The sequence below is a fragment of the Ceratina calcarata genome, unplaced genomic scaffold (genome assembly GCF_001652005.2).
Source record: "Ceratina calcarata isolate Rehan_Ccalc_2016 unplaced genomic scaffold, ASM165200v1 scaffold48.2, whole genome shotgun sequence".
NCBI lineage: Eukaryota > Metazoa > Arthropoda > Insecta > Hymenoptera > Apidae > Ceratina > Ceratina calcarata.
In genome coordinates this window covers 614,180-633,582 of record NW_017172225.1, presented here as the reverse complement: position 1 = coordinate 633,582, position 19,403 = coordinate 614,180, and the positions used below count along the sequence as shown (strand labels likewise).

At 37.8% G+C, this 19,403-nt stretch overlaps 5 protein-coding genes across 11 annotated transcripts; 2 read left to right on the top strand and 3 right to left on the bottom strand.

Annotated features, from left to right (window-relative positions):
- Positions 1-33: 33 nt before the first annotated feature.
- On the bottom strand, positions 34-5,410 carry Impbeta11 (importin beta11). 4 transcript variants are annotated; one of them, XM_026816057.1, is made up of 18 exons: positions 4,973-5,410; positions 4,520-4,903; positions 4,271-4,399; positions 3,961-4,061; positions 3,767-3,880; positions 3,286-3,692; positions 2,786-3,199; positions 2,669-2,709; positions 2,419-2,601; positions 2,245-2,356; positions 1,939-2,159; positions 1,696-1,860; positions 1,432-1,624; positions 1,110-1,347; positions 939-1,038; positions 583-860; positions 389-506; positions 34-327 (listed from the first exon to the last, which is right to left on the bottom strand). In XM_026816057.1, exons 3-18 carry the CDS (start codon positions 4,391-4,393, stop codon positions 223-225), a joined length of 2,913 nt encoding a protein of 970 aa, XP_026671858.1. In that variant the 5' UTR covers positions 4,394-4,399; positions 4,520-4,903; positions 4,973-5,410; the 3' UTR covers positions 34-222. The 4 variants fall into 4 exon arrangements, with proteins under 4 accessions (XP_026671858.1, XP_026671857.1, XP_026671860.1 ...); XM_026816056.1 differs by having other exon boundaries at positions 4,599-4,903; XM_026816059.1 differs by having other exon boundaries at positions 4,719-4,903.
- Positions 5,411-5,518: 108 nt separating this feature from the next.
- On the bottom strand, positions 5,519-11,598 carry Set1 (SET domain containing 1). Its single transcript, XM_018028928.2, has 5 exons — positions 11,035-11,598; positions 6,822-10,720; positions 6,525-6,746; positions 6,185-6,442; positions 5,519-6,107 (listed from the first exon to the last, which is right to left on the bottom strand). Exons 2-5 carry the CDS (start codon positions 10,686-10,688, stop codon positions 5,934-5,936), a joined length of 4,521 nt encoding a protein of 1,506 aa, XP_017884417.1. The 5' UTR covers positions 10,689-10,720; positions 11,035-11,598; the 3' UTR covers positions 5,519-5,933.
- UQCR-11 (Ubiquinol-cytochrome c reductase 11 kDa subunit) lies at positions 11,541-13,050 on the top strand. The gene is made up of 3 exons (XM_018028958.2): positions 11,541-11,606; positions 12,350-12,571; positions 12,771-13,050. Exons 2-3 carry the CDS (start codon positions 12,482-12,484, stop codon positions 12,942-12,944), a joined length of 264 nt encoding a protein of 87 aa, XP_017884447.1. The 5' UTR covers positions 11,541-11,606; positions 12,350-12,481; the 3' UTR covers positions 12,945-13,050.
- LOC108627619 (rabankyrin-5) lies at positions 13,035-19,364 on the bottom strand. 2 transcript variants are annotated; one of them, XM_018028933.2, is made up of 12 exons: positions 19,018-19,364; positions 18,839-18,946; positions 18,591-18,780; positions 18,404-18,513; positions 18,060-18,319; positions 17,826-17,975; positions 15,836-16,239; positions 14,332-15,760; positions 14,068-14,265; positions 13,770-14,010; positions 13,444-13,699; positions 13,035-13,361 (listed from the first exon to the last, which is right to left on the bottom strand). In XM_018028933.2, exons 2-12 carry the CDS (start codon positions 18,840-18,842, stop codon positions 13,232-13,234), a joined length of 3,372 nt encoding a protein of 1,123 aa, XP_017884422.1. In that variant the 5' UTR covers positions 18,843-18,946; positions 19,018-19,364; the 3' UTR covers positions 13,035-13,231. The 2 variants fall into 2 exon arrangements, with proteins under 2 accessions (XP_017884422.1, XP_017884423.1); XM_018028934.2 differs by having other exon boundaries at positions 19,079-19,364.
- LOC108627630 (uncharacterized) lies at positions 16,279-17,813 on the top strand. Of its 3 annotated transcripts, XM_018028955.2 has the most exons (4): positions 16,303-16,871; positions 16,932-17,054; positions 17,127-17,306; positions 17,378-17,813. In XM_018028955.2, exons 2-4 carry the CDS (start codon positions 17,000-17,002, stop codon positions 17,662-17,664), a joined length of 522 nt encoding a protein of 173 aa, XP_017884444.1. In that variant the 5' UTR covers positions 16,303-16,871; positions 16,932-16,999; the 3' UTR covers positions 17,665-17,813. The 3 variants fall into 3 exon arrangements, with proteins under 3 accessions (XP_026671883.1, XP_017884444.1, XP_017884443.1); XM_026816082.1 differs by lacking the exon at positions 16,932-17,054 and having other exon boundaries at positions 16,279-16,419; XM_018028954.2 differs by having other exon boundaries at positions 16,304-17,054.
- Positions 19,365-19,403: the final 39 nt, after the last annotated feature.

Below are 19,403 nucleotides of genomic sequence, written 5' to 3'. Positions count from 1 at the left end.
TGAATGTAGCTTCTAAAAAGAATAGAAAAAAAATATTGAAATGACAGGTTTTTTATTATCAACATGATTAGTACAGTGAAACAGCTAGTATGATACAATAAAATAGTGCCGTTTTACAATAGAGCGCCGTAAAGCTTTTTTACACGTAGATAATATCGCACCTGACTTAATATTTCATTCGTTTTTATCTTCCATCTATTTCAATTCGATTTGCCTTTATTCTCATAACGACACGTAAAGTTTCAGGTCCTTCTCGGTTTCGGGATTTAGTGTCGACATCAACTGATTGAAATGATTAACGCCGATTTGTCTGCGTAAGGTAAATAACTAAAAGGAAAATAATGTGATCAGCATTTCTCTGACGTAACGAGAAAAGCTGGTAGTTTACCTGATTTTGAAACGTTTCTTTCAACGATATTCTAGACAGGGGATCGTTAAATTCGATCCTCCTTCTTCGCTGTTCGTGTTTATTTCCGTACTCCTCATCGTCGGATGAAACTGATTCCCTGTTAATCAACGAAACAACGAATATAGTAAAATTCAAAGTGTTCCCTGTCGCTATAGATACTCGATGACACATACTTGATATGTTCTACGTGCTCGCCCTTTTCGTGATCGTACTTAGTGATGTCATTCAGAGTTCCAACGATGTTGGATATCATTAATGGAAAATGTTGAAAAACGCTGGGAGGACTGTTAACTTCGAGAAGTGAACAAAGTGCAACAGCTAACAGTTTACTTTTATCCGACATAACGTACGGCATATGATTAAGCCATGTATGTATTATTTTTCCAAGTACAGCTTCTTCTTTAGTTTCATTCCCATCCATCTCCAACTTTCTAGTCACTTCATTTATTACCTGTGTCATCGTTTACATACTCATTCGATTGACTCGCATCAATAAATCAATGATAATAAAACAATTATAGTATGATACCTGTATAAAAATATCTTTATAAAGCCATAAAATTCTTGCGATAATTGATAAATACACACTCATAACCATCAATAAGGTCCTTTCGTCTTTATACGTAATTCTACGAACAATGGAACAAGTTACATATCATTTGCCTTAGCTGATCAGAATTACGATCGCCGACATACTCACTCAAATATATTTATTAAAGCAGGTTTAATGAGTTCTGCACCTTGTCGGGGTGAAGCGCGCAAAAATAGTTGAAACACCGTCATTATCATTACCGTTCCATCCGCTCCTAAATCACCTAACAGCGACATGAGCGTTTCAACTATAACCGTACCCCTTTGACTTATAAATTCTTGAGGACTCAATATTATATACGCTTCGACTATGTACAAAGATAATTTTAAATATTCGTAGGATTTTTCTGAAAATATTAAATTTCTCATATGTATGGAACGTCGAAAAGAAATGAGCGACGTGCAAAGTGTTCCATTCTATATTTACGAACCTAATAATGCCGGCAAATGCTTAGCCAAATCCATAATGACAGGCGTCGGCCTGGATACGTTCTCCAGCAAAGCCAGCCATAATCGCAGTCCGTCTTCCAACAAATAAACATGGTAATCTTGATTAACATCGCAACTTAACGCGACCACACCCACTACCAATGGTTCCATGACGATACTTTCAGCACCTAGTGCCTGTTCAAACGAGTACGGTCAGAACAGGTATTGATTAAAGAGATCCGAATTCAGCCAAACGATCCAATTACCTTTTCGAGGTGCACAAGCGTTGAAATGATAGCGCATCTTAGCATATCATGGCCTTCGGATTGTTGCCAAACAGCCGGTAGATACGAACAGAGAGCGGCGGCATGTGGATTTATTTCGCTCCCAACCCGTTCGATCATAAACGACAATACATATAAAACGTGCATCTAACGAAAATTGCATCCAGATATTTTTCTCAAGTATAATTTGTCAGTAACGAAGTATGAAATCGATTAATGCAGTACCTTGGTATCGGATTCTTTCACTTCCTTCAAAAGAGACAACAAGAGAGAGAACGTTGGTGCCAAATACGGCGAGAATTCTTCTGGATTAAATTGGAAGTCGTCTATCGCAAGTTTTAAAGCATCGCTTGCTGCCAGGCGGACACCCAAATCTTCGTCAGGACTCAATACTTCGATCATGAGTTCGTACAATCCTGGCCTCAGTTCTGAACTTAATTTTACGCCTATAATTGTATTTCAATACGCAACAGATCAATCGTGTTAAAAATAATTCTATCGAACGATGAATACAACGTTAAATATGCTCACTCGTCCATCGTCCAATAAGCCAACATACTCGTCTTCTAATAATCCTATAATTGTTGCTTCGGATCTTCAGTTCTTCTTTTAGTGTAGTTGAAAACCATTGATCGAAATTTACCTGATATATGTACATGTATGTTATAACAATGGATCATTTTAATCGTAACATTTCATCCTTACCTCGTCGTATAAATCGAACGCAGCTAAACCAACCGCATTGTATACTGCATCTTTCAATAGAATTGTATGCAGATCGTTCGGATCGCATGGTTGGTGATGCCTTTGCATTAAATCAACTAAAACTGGTGCAATGACATCTCTAAAACGATGAGAAATCGCTGAAAACAATCCCTCCGTGCACGGCTGAAAATAAAACATCGATTAGGAAACTGTATTGTTATTCCTAAACACAAATACATGGAATACTTACCCTCAAGCTATATTTATACGAATCAAAAGCGTCGTCGATTACTGAAACGAATAATGATCAATCATAAAGAATTGTAAAAAAGATATGCGTACACGGCCGTATATATACAATATTTACCAAAGCTCTCGGGATCTGTGTCCCATAATTCCAAATCACTAGGAGTTAGGAGAAAATAATGTGTTACAAGTCTTGAACAGATTTCAGTTAACGTTACAGGTGTAAAAATTTCGAAATCCGTTTCTTTGAAAGTTAACCGATGTGTCGTAACATCCTTAGCAAGTGCATAGCTACAAGACGACATCTCTACGATGCTTTTCATTAAGTTTAAGCATTGTACAACGAATCTTTCGAAGGTTAGAGGTTGACCGGTTTCGGTGAAACAGTAAAAAACCGAGAATTCTAATGACGTTGTTGCCAGTTCAACATAACATTTTGGCTGCGCTTCTAACACACCTATTAATACTTTGGTCAAATGAATTATAAATTTATCGCACACTTCCATTTGTATACCTCTTGAAATTAATGTCTTCCCTGCAATTATGTAAAAAAATAATACCGTTACGAAGAAAACTGAATGAGATCATAGTGAATACACCGAGCGGTGATAAAGTACTAACGACATTCAAGGCAGGCTTTTGCACGTTCAAAAACAATTTTTAAAAACGACATCGCATCTGGAGATTCTGTAAGTATATTAAATCCATTTATAACGAGTTTCCTAAGTATTCTCAGCAAAAGTAATGCCTTCTCCAAAGCTTCTTGTATTTGATGTGTGTCGGCTCCGTTTGACGTCAATATAAGAAAGGATTCTGTGTAAGAGTTCCACAAATTCAAAATATAACTGAACACATTACTGGTTAATTCTTGGAAGAGCCGTCTGTCTGCAGCTAAACGTTTCGAGGCTAAAGTCTTAATAACATGATGTAGCGTTAACAGTGCCCGATGCTGGGCCAACGGACTTTGCCCTCTTATTACTTCCAATAAAGTTGGAATTAACGTGTGCCATTCTCTAGGACAATCGTGTCTGTGCAAGATAATTTTATTTAATTTTATTAGCTTGCCGCTCTAAAGAAACAAACCAAGAGAAATATACTTTACCTCGCGATTTTAGCAATGAGAGCTGCAAGTTGTACAGCTAACTGATTCACAGGTTCTTCGAAATTCGATATTAAACGTTGTCTGAGAAATTCTTTTTCGTCCTCAGCAATTGCACTGCAATGACAATGTAATATATACTTTATAGCTGAGTCATGTTCGAAGCTGCATGCAGGATATAATATTGATATACATACTTTGGAGCACACTTTCTCCAGTATTTGTCAATACCATTTTTAAAACATAAAATAGCCATCCATCTAATATTGACAGTCAAGGAATGATTAGAAAATACATTCTGAAACATTATTATTTGATTTATTAGTTAAGGTCTTAGCTTAATTAACAGTTAAAATCAAATATTCTCATAACCTAAAAGAATTCATGCAATTAAATAAAACAGAAAATATGCAATAATGCAACTTCTAACGTCAGTGCGATAAAAGATGTATTTGTAGCCAACAACAGCTCCATTAAATCTTTAGCATACGTATCTGTAATGCTTACATATAATGCAGTATAATATCCTCTTTCAATTTCCCAACGTTTCAAAGTTTCTTCAGCTGGTTTTAATATACTGGGATCTTGACTACCTGCTTGTTGGAGGACTTCTACTACTGCAACATCCATATTTTCCTACAAACAATGACCAAATTTCATTTCTGTGCAAAAACTAAAACACCTTCTCTTCCTATTAGTTTTCTTCTCAGAGAAAAGACCAGTAAACTGGATGAACATGTGCCAATATACATGTACCCCTTTTTTCTGACGTTTTATCTGGTTCTGAAAAATTCACAAACAACTCTGCTACCCAGCTACATTAAGAAATAGATACCATGGCACAAATGTAAATGAGTTTTAGAGCTGTATCGCTTTCGTAAAGCAAAGAATCATTTTTCTTAATACCAAATCCCGGGTCGACGATTCCTAACCTAAAAGAAGATATCAGACGTACACATTCAGATATTACCTATCTTATACGAGGTTTGCAGAACTATTTTTGGTAAACTCTATTTATCACGAATATCTATGTATTGAGTCGATACATAACGAAAATCATCAAAGACATCCTACATCAAAATGTCACACACGCCTGCAAGTCGGCATTTCAGAATGCTGCCACCTCTTGCTCTCCTTTTTCTATAAAAAATAATACAACGCTGTTAGTTATTGTCAATCCAAAGATTCGAGCCGCCTTAGAACACGTACGATGCAAGCATAGTCTCCTTGCAATTAATTCATTTAACAAGCAGTCTCTAAATCTTATTCGAGCTATGATCAATTTATTATTTCAATTATCAGTGTCAATTGCTTATTAGTAAATGAATAAAAATATTTCCGTGTCTACTTTTCGACGAGGTTCCGAAAGAAACTTCATAATGACGTTTCAATCTCTCTGATAGCATTTTCAGCGAAGTATACTCCAATGTTCGCTCTCTTTTGTTTAAAAATAAAGCTTATTATACGCGCGGAGTATATAGAGAGAAAATATATGTCTATCCTTGTCTTCTCCGCACATGCTCTACCATCGTTCTATATTCCTGTTAATAACTTGAGATTGTAAACGATTAATTAGACCTAATGAAGTTGGTATTAAATAAATTCTGTCGCACAGCCGATGGTCTTAATGTACTAATGGTAAACGAAAATAATATGAACTATTTGTACATACTCTATTTATTTTGTCAATTACTACTGTCGAAATAAGTACACATAAAAATACACTAAGAATAAAGAAAATAAAAAAAGGAAAAGTAGTGAAATATATTTACATATATTTGTCGTTCGATTCGATTTCTGTTAAAAAACATGGAAATTTTTATACCGTACGGATGATCTATGTACATAATCACTGTTAACAAACTGTTACTTTATTTTTTAACAGAAACATAATAGGAATAAAACCTTAAGTTACGTCTATGTATATACAAAAACAGACCGTAAATTATAAATATTATAACGATTCCAAGATTCTCGTTTCCATAATTATAATGTTCTTAATTTACGGGAAGGATGTTAGAGAAATAGCTCGTATTAACATAATTTAGCATTTTTCCATTGCATTTTATAAAATGTTTACATGGGGAAGTATTTACAAAAATATGAGCAGGGTATGATGAAGTGTAGAAGACAGGAAAATGGATCGAACAATATAGTTCTTATGAACGATTTAGTTTAAGGTACCCCGACACTGAGGAGCTCCACATAGGCAAGGGATTTTATCATCCTCCAATGGAAATTTATAATCGTACGTAATTTCCTCGTTAACTCCTATCGGTTGTTTGCTATAGATTACAATTTTCTTTTGGCTTTCGATCGTAATTACTTTTGCGTAACAATTCGGCTGGAAGAGAAGCAAGAAGGATTCGATAATATTATAAGCGTCGAGTGCCGGCGAAACTTTATTAGTATGATACTTACATTGCAACTATGATTAATGAAACGTGCCAAGTTGCCGCATTTCGTTGCGTCGATGATCGTGTCTAAATCGATACGGAAAAGATAAGAACTGCCGATACCAGTAGCTTCGTACTGAGACTCTCTTAAGTCGGCAACAACCGGTCTGACCATTTGGCCAACGTATTCGATAACCATCTCATCGGCTGCGATTGGTTCCATGGCAAATAGACCCCAATCGTGTATACCAGATTTAGCAAATTTCAATTGTTTTTTCCTAAACTGTAACACAAAATAACGCGTAAGATTAATTACATGGCCGAGCACGACGAAGAATGTTGTAATAAAATAATTGAGATCTTACTTTCAACTGATTAAATTTGAGAAGATCGCTGTCGGTATCAATACCAAACGCCGTTAGTAATCGACGTTGATTACTTCGGGCTTCTCGAGACAATGCTTGCATTTTACCAGTTAAAGCTTTAGTATTGTTCTTTGGACCGTTCATCGTTCCGTCACCGCCAGTGTAAGGGCCATTGCTATCCTCGACGTCGTTACTTCGTTGTATGCTTTGCGCATAGTGATGCTGCGAAAGATAAAGAAAAATGATAATAACTTACAGTTAACATTAGAAATCCATGAGGGTGGAATACGAGATTACCTTGTGTTTTGCTTTTTCTCGAACGTCGACTTTGTAATAGCCTTCTGTTCTCGCGCTACCGCTTGTGTGCAATCTAAGCTCATCCCTTTTTCTTCGTTTCGCAGGGCTTGGAATATCTGTCGGTGGATGGTCGACCCAATGCGTGTCGTTCAACCAATAACCTTGAGTATCGTCAGCTAATAAAGCCTCATAGCTTCGTCTTAAATATTCAACATCTTCCGCGTCTATTCCTCTGGTTAAAAATTCGTACAAAACAGCCATTTCCGACATGAGCTCTCGCTCTTTATAAGTAACCGTTGGTTGATTCTCGACCCTCCTCGGATACTTATCGTAAACATGTTCATTCTCGATATTCTCTTTCTCACCCTCGTGATGATGATTCTGGTGACCATGTATCTTCGTATATTTGTTGTATTTACGCTTTTCCACTCGGTGCGATTTATCTTTAGGCTTGGATAGTTTCATAATTTTCGGAGATTTAAGTTTCACCGGTTTCATTTGCACCGGAGGCGCGCGAAGTACAGCTTTTGCGATATCCGATTGTGCCGGAGGCAATGAATACGAATGTTCCATAAATACTTGCGAAGCCTGAGAATGTCTTGGACTCTGTTGTCCATTCAATCGAAGATCGGTCTCGGCTTGGTACCTCAATCTTCTAATTTCTAAACTTTCCTCCTCGGAGTCGGTAGTAGGTATCTCGCTAAACATCTCGATCTTCTCAGATTCTTTCAAAATGGGTTCGTCGTTAATGTACTTGTCAGACATATTTTCAAGAGCTCTAATAATATTTGGTTGTACAGGTCCCGGACTTCTATGCCTTATAATATTATCTTGGCCAGCTAAAGTTATTAAAGCTTCCGCTGCGGAATTTTCCATTTTCTGCATATCACATGATTCTTGTTTACCCGATGCTACCGAAGTGCTACCTTTTCCTTTCGTCTGTATTTCGTTTTCCACGCTCTTAGTCTCTACATTCTCGTTCGCCGATAAAGTATCTTCAAATTGTTCTTCACTAATAGATGTCTTCTTCGTTTCCTCGGTTTCTTGTTTATCGCTTCGTAACGGAGATGGCAGAGGACTGGCTTCGTTATCGCATTCTGGGAATTCGTTCGAATTTACATCGTTCATTTCGAAGTCAGGCAATGGCGTTTCTCTACCAGTAGGCGTTGGACAATCTAATGATCTTTGAATGGCAAGCTCCATCAAAATATCAGGATCGTCGCTGTTGCAAGCCAGTGGACGATGATCTGACATACGGCTGTCCATGTCTTGCTCATCTTCAAAGTTCGCGGAGACTTCCTCATCGGAACTCTCGCTTGAACTGCTGGAAGATTCGCTGCAACTTATCTCGCTACTGGTCTCGCTCAATGATGACGACGACGAAGATGCCGAAGAAACGCTTGGAGGAGAAGTATGTGGCCTTTTAAGTTTTTGCACCGAAGCCAAATCGAGATCGCTATCGCTTCCTATAAGTTCCGTATCGCCGTGGTCGGACTGACGACTGTCGTCGTCTTGTGGCGACGGGCTCGGAGCTTTCATTTTTCGCCTGAAGGAAGGCATCTTTGGCATGCTAGCTCTGATACCCAGACCGAATCCGTCGTAATTAAATCCGAGCGGAGTTCCTTGTTCTAAAAGTAACGACAGTCCTTGCGGTTTCTGACTCTCTTCCTTATTACTGTTATTGTTATTAACAATAGTATTATCCCCTGCTTGATTTTGATTCTTTTCCGACTTTTTCTCGTCCCACCACACTTCGAACAGTTTGAACGCGGTATTCTCGATCATTTTTTTATTGAAATCTCTTTTCAATATCTGCTTCAACTCGTTCACGACTCTGTTTAGCACACCGTTGATAGTAGGGCCTTGTGGATTATCTTTCGTAATATTATGGTTCGCCATAGCGTGAAGCCTCGATTGAAACGATGGATAATAATTCGCTCCTTGATGATTACCAGAGAATGATGTAGTATTTGGTTGATAATGACTTTGCAAGTACGTCGTCCCGTAAGGGTACGGATATTGCGCTGGCCTTGGCCAATGGTACACGTCGTTCGTCGGATAATGAGTTAACTGTCCAGGATAACCAGCTCCTGGGTATAATTGACTTGTGGGCTCCGTTTGAGCTATCACCTCTTCGATTTTTTCATCTCCTGAACTTAGCGGGCTTAATGACATCCTATCGTCATCGGGTGGTGGCGGGGGCAGTGGTTCCTTCGGCGGTTCCGGTCCAGTTTCATCCGGTGCGGGACTGTAACTTCCCAACAACGCTTCGTCTTCGCTCGAACTAATAACGCTACCTAAATCTTCGTCCACGGAAAATTGATTTATGTTATTCTCGTGAACTTTCCATCGTTCTTTATTCCTCTCTCGCATCTTTTCGAAACACGTTTTGTACGCCTCGTGGGATAAGAAAGGACTCGGTGGTTCCGAGAGCATTTCGTTGTCCGTGTTGAGAGATTTCTTCTCGTCCTCGGAATCGCTACCGAACTGCAAGAAGGGTGGTGCCATTCCTCCCGCTTTGTCTTTCAGTAACATAGCGATTCTAGTATCCAGATCCAACGTTTTACGAGTCTCTACTGGCGAATCTCGCGACGAATTCTTCGTTACATTTTGATTTTCTTTTTCTTTCTTAGCCGCGTTATACACTTTGACATTCGAGGCCTTAGACGCGAGTGGAACCACGTTCGAATTAGGATTATCTAAATTTGTTCCATGTTGCTGAACAGGCCACATAGAAGACGACGCGTAACCAGGTGCAGCTGTATTATTTCCCCACCACAAGCTCGAATTTTGCGGCATTGAAAGATTTTGCGACACATTTTGCGGGGGCATATTTGCTAAATAATTATTTGGAGCTTGATGATGATAACCACTATAATAAAAATCGTAATTCGTGGCTGGAGTAGAATTCTGCGAATAATTACTGGAATAATTTAATTCGCTAGGCGCAGTACCGTAGCCTAAATCGCTTCCTGCGCTGCCGCTAGGAGTAGGATAATCTCTATACTTGTTGTATCTCGAGTTCTCTATATACGCGTCTCTCGATTTTTCTACGCCAGATACCAATTTTTTATTACTCCTAAAATCTTCCCTCTCCTCGGTAACGATCTTATCGATCGGTGTTTGCTTTCCTTGTTCGGTCTCGATCGGTTTTGTCTCCTTCTCGATCTTTTTCTCTGGCTTCTTTTCTGTGGTTAAATCATCATAGATCTTTTTACATTCGTCCCCGAATGCGTCGAGAAATACTCTTAAGACTTTACCCATCACAGACGTGTTATTTAATTTTTCTACACAAGCCTTCGAAGCTTTTGTACTTTCGAACACCACTCTCGCGATCCCAAGGTGCTTGTTAGTTATAGGATGATAATAAACGATCAGTTCTTCTACTATCCCGAATTTCTGAACCATGTCTGTTAGAAAAGTTTTGTCGATATTGTCGTTTAAATGGCAAAACGTAACTTCAATCGGAGGAGGTTCGCCGCAATAATTCGAGTCAATTTTAAATCTAGGTACAGGTAAATCAAGTTGTTCTAAGCGAGTCCATATTCTTGTTAATTGTGACCTGGGATCTCGCGGTTGGACTTCGGGATAAGTTGGATCTCCTGGAACCATACCATCATACCTATACAACTTTGTCGCGCCCTTTACCAAAAATGGGTCGACTAATAACTTATAATTTCTTGGCTTCTGAGGCGTTTGAACAGCAGACGTATCTTTCTGCGAGTGTGGTGCATGGGTATGGCTATGTTTCGAAGATTGGCTCGAATTTTGTTGCCCGCTTGGCAAATTTCCGTGTGAGTGACGATGACGATGTGAGTGTGCATGCGAATATCCATGTCCATGCCCATGTCTCTCCATTCCGTTCATTGCCTCCAAGCATTATCCACTCATATGAATTGCTGTGAATTAAATTCAGTAATGAATATTATGAATGCAAAAATTAAAATTCAAAGATTATACGAATGATAAAGAAAAGATACACGTTACGCGCTCTGGTAGAATGCTCGAAAATACAGAATGCATCAACTAGATTTTCTGATAGTATAACAATAATCACGAAAAACTAATAAATAATAATCGTAGAAATAAATAAATCAAATTACAATGCATTTTTACAAATGAAATAGATTGGAAGATAATGCTAACAAAGAGAACATTGTCTACGAACGTAAAAGTTAAAATGCAGAAGAATTTATTGTTGCTTTTCACTTACATGCGGTTTGCGTTTGTTTTTCAGGCGAGTCGCTTAGCTTGTTAGCACAATAGGAAATTCATGTTTCAATAAAACATAACCTCAGGTATTTCGCAGTTTTTAAGTTGAACCGTAATACGAAAAAACGACGTGATAATCATTTCGTTAAAACGATTCTTTGCGGTGTTACGCTCCTCGAATTTAATTGCCTGCGTATTCTCGAATAGATTAGAGATGTATTTTATGGAAAACACAGCCCTTCAATGCTATGCAATTATACGTTCCGGTTTTTTTCAAAAACCTGCGATTTTTTAACTTGCCCGTAGAACGTGGTGTTTGCTGAATGAACGTTCTTTGTACATCAATCTTGGTATTCGTTTCCTTTTTATTCTTCGTTGATTTTCTTCGTGAAAAATATAGAGGTTTATTGATACTGCCTCCCGACACACCAGCACAAAACTACTCCAATGTTTGACTGTTGAGCACAACGCACTGCGCCCCGATTTTTATAATTTTTCTCAACTAACGATCAGTAGTACAAACAATACTACTAAAATAAACTAATCCGCCGATACTCGTTTCATTTAATCTTGGTACGTAGAAACGTTTACCGTATTTCAATAAACTCATTGCTTTGATAAAATTACGCGAACAGATTTGGATGACGCCATCCTTGTTATAAAGAACATGACCGTTCTTTTGATCATTTTACCAAACAAATAATACGACTGTTCGAATCGAGAACACCGTGTTCCATTATTCGCAATAAAATATTTCTAATAACATTGTTCAGAAATATCGTTATCTTTGGAATGTGTCAAATAAGTCGAAAGGACCAACTGATACTCGGACAAATAGTATTCGATATTTTTTTTCGTTTCCTACTCTGTCTCGATTCACAAGTTTTCGTATCTCTAATACAATTAGAAAATTTGCCTACCGCTGGCATTCTGTATATTTACCAATAATTTGCTAAGGCAATTATAAGTTGCTTAACAATACGATATTGCAAAATATGTAGCAGTACTTATAGGTACGTAATTGCTGTAAATCTTCTCCCCATTCCTTCCATACGAACAAGTATTGGTCACTTCCGATCTAAGAGAATTTACAGACGATGTATTGGCAAGGAAATTTTTCTAAACGAAATCTCGTAATTATCTACATACGTTGAATGAAAATTCGTGAAAATTTATTATAAACCTAGAATTTCATTATTTACGTTGTCGACTGCTCTTTCTTTTTATTTTTGAAAATTGAAGTCGATCGTAAATCGTTTTTGCGGTGTTATAAAATCTAATAAGACAACCGACTCTACTCGTTGAATTCTGCATAGGCTGGTATTGGTCACTGTTGGCAATGGTAGTGGTTGGCAGCCGCAGATTTGATACCTGGTGAACGGGTGAACGTTAGAGGTTATTTCGAGATACCTCTGAAGTTTAAATAAAAATTATAACTTAAGAACAAAATGTCGTTCTTCCAAAATTTGTTGAAACGTTACGTCCCGATGGTGAAAGCAGATGACGAAGAAATAGTTGATCCTCAACAAGTTCTTCGCGTAAGTCAAAATTATTATATAATATACTTATACTGAAATAATTCGGAATTAGAATTTCATTGTCAAAGCATTGCAAACAATATAATTATTTTATTCATTCGTCAGTATTAAATTGTAGAGAGAACAGACTCTAACATTATCGTAGTATCTTGGTATCAAATAGTTATAAAATCTCATTATTTTGTTGTTAATTCCTTAGGGAAAATGTTCGGCAGAACCTAAATGCGCTAGCCTACAGGGAATGCTTGATACTTGTACTGATCGAGTTAATTCAAGAACACAGACAGAGGAGACGTGTTTGGAAGAGTTAATTGATTATATTGAATGTGTAGATCATTGTGTAGCAGAAACGCTCTTCACTAAACTGAAATAAGATTATAATCGATGAGTATGCATAAATGTTATGAAGAAGTGTTATCAATTAATTGAATGCATTGTAGATATAATAAATTCTAGGAATAAATAATTTGCCAACACTCTTTCATTTGTATTTAAAATTTAACAAACCTTTTTAACAAGAATAATTGTATCATACAGGGGAATATGTATAGCATAGAATAATACAAATATTTGGTATTATTTACGTAAGAAATGCATATGGAATGATACTCTTTTTATTTACATATGAATCCATCTCTTTGCTTTTATTCAAGTTTTGTCTCATTCAGTACCTAGTTGTAATACATCGAAACATACAGCACAAACGCGCACCGGCTTATTTAATCCGAATTTCAGAATCGGGACATCTTGGTCGGAACATTTATTGCACAAAATCCGACCGCAATGACGGCTAGAAAAAATAAAAACAAAATTTAGGTGACTCGGATAAATCGATTTGTAAAATTTGATTTAATACTCAGCAGTTTTCATACCAGTGATGCTTTCGCATCGTGAGCGAAAACTTTGTGCCGCATTCGAGACAAAGATCTTTATCTGCCCACGGTGCTTCTTGCGTCAAAGAATCCAGGAGCCTGTACAATAATTGTTTTGTTGCTACCTGGTAATTAAAGATCGTAATTCCTTCCTTATTCATAGAGCCTAAACATGCACCAGCTTTTACCAAAGTTCGACAAAGTTGACCATTTCCTTTCATATAAGCTATCAACAGCGGGGTATTACCATCCAAATCTTGGAACAGAAATCTTTATTAATGTAACTTGTACTTAACGAGATTAATACTGAGCAGCTGATTCATTACCTGCATTGTTCACCGGGTATTGGGACATACATTCCAAGAAAAGTTCGCATATAGTCGCGGCATTATCTTTCCCGCATCTTCCTAATTCGTGTAAAGGATTTCTTCCTTTAAGATTCACTGCTTCCGCATCTAACGTACACTCCGTCAGAAGCGTTCTTACTACCGATACGTGGCCTTCCCTTACAGCTACATGCAACGCGTTGTCACCATCTGCGTTTACCGCATCGAAACTGATGTTGTTCTGAAATAAACGAAATACTATAGTATTCCATAGAATAAATAAATCTTTTTTATTCACCTGTAATAAAGCAGACACGATCGCGGCGTGACCCGCTTTCGCAGCAGCATGCAACGCAGTGTTTCTGTTCGCATCCGTATCGTTGACACGCGCTCCAGCCAAAATCAAACTTCTGACCAACATTTCGTTTCCAGAAACAGCGGCAAGATGTAAGGGCGGAGTTTGCGTAATGTCATGTACTCTGGAATTTACATCTACCTACACCAAATAAGAATCGTAGCATCATGTACATCTTCGATCGTTAAAAAGATAATAAATGTTCACCTGTATAGACAATAGGAACAATATGCTTTCCATGTCGTTCTTTTGAATAGCCGTGTGTAAAAAGTTTCTTCCCTTATTGTCATACTGTTCAGCGGCTTTGGGTAATCGTTCGAGTATCGCCTGTGCAGCTTTATTGTTTCGATACGTTAAAGCCGTTGCGAACGGTGTCAACCCCTTCTTGTCACGTTTAGTTAAGTCTATGTTAGGATGGCATAGCAACAGCGAAATAATTGGCGAATGCTGATTTTGTATGGCCACGTGAATAGGCGTCTTGCCTTCGAAGTCCCGGGCGTTCACGTTCGCGCCATGCTCGATAAGTGTCTGTACAACTTGTTCCAAGCCCCATTGGCAGCACAGATGTAAAGGAGTGCATTCGTCTCTTGCTTCCTCCCCTCCAGATCCATTGGGTCCAGGTTTTCTCGGCGTGTTTAAATCACAGCCGCTCCTTATGAGGAACTGAGCGATATCCTCTTTGTTGTAATTGATCGCCCTGTGTAACAATGTTTGCTGACAATCGTCTGGGCCAGGACCCCAGCAATCGGTATCCGCGCCGTACTTGACTAAGATCGACGCCACGTCTTCTTGGTCGGAATCCAGAGCATCCCATAACGCGCATCCAATAGAAGTGTCTACACCTCTTTTACAAAGAGCTTCGACGACTTCGCCCAGCCTGCAGTGCACGGAAAGCTGCAACGGAGTCTCTCCGTTTGCAGTTCTAGCGTTCATGTCCGCACCGTTCTCCAATAAGAAGATCGCCGTAGCCGAATCCTCCTTCAATATAGCTTGATGCAACAACGTCAGTCCATCTTTATTGCACTGATTGATATTCGCTCCAGCTTTTATTAAAGCCAAAACGATGTCCTTGCCTTTCTTGAACGGAGCTTTGATAGCCAGGCTCAAAGGAGTTTCGTTCGAGTCGTTCTTTATGCTTAGTTGAATATCCGAGTTAGGTGCATCTAATAATTCTTGTACAATATCAAAATATAAATTCGAAATAGCAATATGTATCGGTGCATCGCCGTTAGAAAATGTTACTTCGTCGACCGGAAGACCAGCTGCCAATAAAGCTCTCGTTACGTTTCTCAAACCAACTTTACAAGCTTCGTGTAAAGCTGAGTATCCTTCTTTGTTCTTATGCGCTAAGTCATCTTTGCAGTGCTCGATCAAAAACAATGCTCCTTCCTCTTTACGTTCTCGTATCAAAACGTGCAGCAGACTGTCCCCTGTACCGTCGTACACAGGGTTCGGAGCCGCGTGTTTGGCTAAAAGTTTCTTAGCAACATATTCATCCAACGGAACCATTTTCATAGCAATAGACAACGGAGTGTCGCCTTCGTTGGTAGTCTTATTTAAATTTATAGCCTGACATTCTAACAAAATATCGAAAAGTGATTCGTTCCTCTCCCGAATACAATTATGTAAAGCAGTCCTAAATAAAAACAAAAGACGATGCTAGTGAAAAAAGATAGCGCTTATTAATTAGGAAGGAATTAAGGACTTGTACCATCCAATGCGGTTTTGTAAATTAGGATCGATGCCGGCTCCGAGTAGCCTGGATGCAACTGCTAACATATTATTCGAAGTATGTTTCGTTATCAGATGCAAAATAGTACATCCCTCGAGTTCCTCAAGATCCTTCGCGTCTCGCGCGTTCTCTACAAGTTTTACGATCTCGCATAATTGTTCCAGGCGTCCATTATTTTCCAACTGTTCTATTATAAATTCAGCCGAATACGAATCTCCTTTATAAACAGCAGCTTGAAGCAAAGAAAGACCTCTCGAATCCTTGACGCATAAGTCTGCTCCATGTTCGACTAAAGTTCGTGCTAACGATGGTTGACGAGTCTTTAAAGCAACTTCCAAGGGTGTTTCACCTTTGTTATCGACGGCATTAACAGCTTTTGTTAACTAAAAGAATACATAAATGATCAAAATTGGCACAATTTTCTTTGCTTTCTCATTCAAAACTTTGAAACCTATTCAATGGTTGAGAACCATCGTTTTCAGTTATTTGAAAGATACGTGTGTGTGTATGTGTAGGTATGTGATACATGGAATGCATGGAATGTGTACGTCCAACGGATGTTGGTACGTGCTTGTATTTAGAGAATTTATATTGGCTACCCGAATAAATTAGCATTAACAAATACACGGGCAACCATGAGGCAAGATTGCTCTCTAATATACGAAGAAGAGATTGTTGGTAAAACATAGAAAAGCCATGACGTGTTCTGCGATATATTTATCTAACCTTAGTCAGCTTCCGACTGGTTATAAGATTAAGTTAAATGACCGTGTATCGTCGCAGAACAACGAAACACAGTTATCCGAGATCGTAACTCGCGATCGCTATGTAATGTTTTGTAAATCTAAATGAAAAGTGTTCGTGCGAAGTGTGCTTAATTAGTTAGATACAATTTTGTAATGGCATTGACGAAGATATATAGACGTCAAGCTGCTAGTACCCAATGATTAATATTAATATTCGAACGTTTTAATTATGAATTCGATATATTTTTCTTCTGCTAGTTGCTAGATCCGTAAGTAGTCTCTCTCGTGTATTGCAAAATTTATACTCTATGTAACTGAGATCGTTCCAGATTTAAGAATTGAGGATAAATTGAATTTTATATTACGAAACTTTGATTTTTGTACAATTGTAAGCGAGATGTCTTTCCAAATACAAACAAACAAACTGTTCTCCACTGTTATAATTCTCCTACGTACGTTCGACTAAAGTTCATCTTTGCAAAAGTCTGCTATTCCATTTTTCAATTTAGATTTAAATGTTTTAGATACTTTCACATTGCCAGTAACTGCAGAAGGTATCTTATGCTACAAATGTTATGCATCGCAACCAGGGCATATGGAAACTGACCTATTGTGCTCTCAATTCGATGGAAGTACTAGGTTTCACGTGTTGTGTCCTTCCTCTACACTTTGTAGAAAAAGGACAATTTATTCAAACTTCAATTGTAAGTGAATTGCTCGATTGAAATTATAAATTGGAGTCATACGTCTTTTAATGTACTACTATTTCCCTTAGCAATTGTAGTTAAAACAGAAGAAAGAGACTGTACGTTTCAGAAGCGTTCAGAACCAATTTACCATGAAGATTATGGATGGCAAAATAAAGAGGAAATTGTGTCGAGCGATTATAAGCAGGGTTGTTTTATTGGCGAAGATAGAGGAGGACCAGGAGGTCCATCGGAATACTGTTTTTGTGGACACCCTTTATGCAATGCATCGCACTCGATGAAAATCACCAATGTACATAATATTTTTATACTGACGGTATCGTCGCTAACTATTTTCTTCAAGTACTTATTTTAATGATAAAGTGCTTTTTAGTATACGTGTTTATATGTTCTGATATAAAATGCTCTCTCGTTTTATACAATGATCTACGCCGTAATGATTTCAATATAAAACTTGAATTATACTTTTATCACGAGATCTGAATAAATTAATGGAATATGAAATGTGTAACTCACCCCCGCGTCATTTTCCACTAAATATAAAAAGACTACATCTTCCCTCATCAGTCTGACAGCAGCATGCAGTGGATATTTGCTTTTAGCATGTAATAATTTATATAATAAAGAACCGGGCATTCCTTTGAAGTCCTCCCCTGTTAAATCTTCCTAAAAGGGTGAACCGTTTTTATTCAATATTGAGAGAACCAAGGTTGCAAGCCGATATTTATGTCTTATTCTTTTATGACTTACCCAGTGCGCAGAGATTAAAGAACTGCAGTGCTCTTTTAATTTTTGAGCACCCAATTCTTCAGCAGCTGCGTACAACTGTACGCAATCTTTCAGTCCCACGATACCAATTAAATATTTCTCGCATTGTTCGACTAATTCTAACAGTTGAAAACTAGCTGCTACTTTCATTAAATCCAATGTTAAATTCTCTTGAGGCACCTTCCCTGTGTATATCCATTTTAACAATATTAATCCAATATTAGGATCCAAATGAGTCCAATCTATAACATGTATATCTCTTGTTATCTCTATAAGCCCTAGATTCGTCAGCAATAAATATCTTTATTAATTCACAAGGACTATACCTAAAATATCTACTTCGCGAAGCATAGAGTCACTGAAGAAGTCTGTTCTAGCAGCCAATACAAATTTATGTGCTGGCATTTCCTGATCCTTCAATTTGATAGTTATATCACTGAGAAATATATATGCATGAGTATCAGATAACAAGGGGGCTTGCAGGCTAAGTTATGAACATTAAAGATTATAAACCTATAACGTTGTTGATCATATAGGGATGCTATTGTTGCCAAAATTCTATTAATAAATCCATTATCTTGTTTATGTGCAGTAGCAATGGCATATTCACGTTGAAGTTCTGTATTTGTATTGTACAAATTGACATACTGTTCTCGCAACAGAGATAAATGCTGCTGCCACTTTTGTGCTTCTGTAGAATCTTCTGAAATATACAAAATCGGTAACGATCATTGAATTAGAAGTAAGCACACTGAACTTACCCATGTTCAATTAATTAATTATTTCCACTTCTCTATAATTCAGTATACAAATTGTTATTGCTTGTCCGGCATTTCACGGTAGTTCGTTTTTCTCCGACATAATCTAATCTATATGATAATTATAAAAATCAAACATTGGCGTTCAGAAACTAGAGCGAGAACCATTTAAAAGCACATACTGCATGTTTGATGTTTCATTTATGCCTATTTAAAAAATATATTAATGTATTTCAAACATACATCTATATCAGAGAGGAAATGAGAGTGCTCCAGAGAATATTAAAGGTATGGTCCATGATTAAAGGATCCCTATAGTATACAGTGTTGTGAGATTTGAGGAATTTCGACCACAGCGCCGTGCGTTGAGGAATAGTGCGAATAATTTGAACATGCGAAGCACAACTCAACAACTGTAGTGGCGACGCATGGGAAAGCAGTATCATCAGAGAGAAAAAATTTTCTCTCTGGTATCATCACGGAGGAGAATGAGGTGATATTTTCGCGTAATCGATTAATTATTTCATCCATCCTTCCGAGATGGAAGTATATAGATTTTTATCTCTGT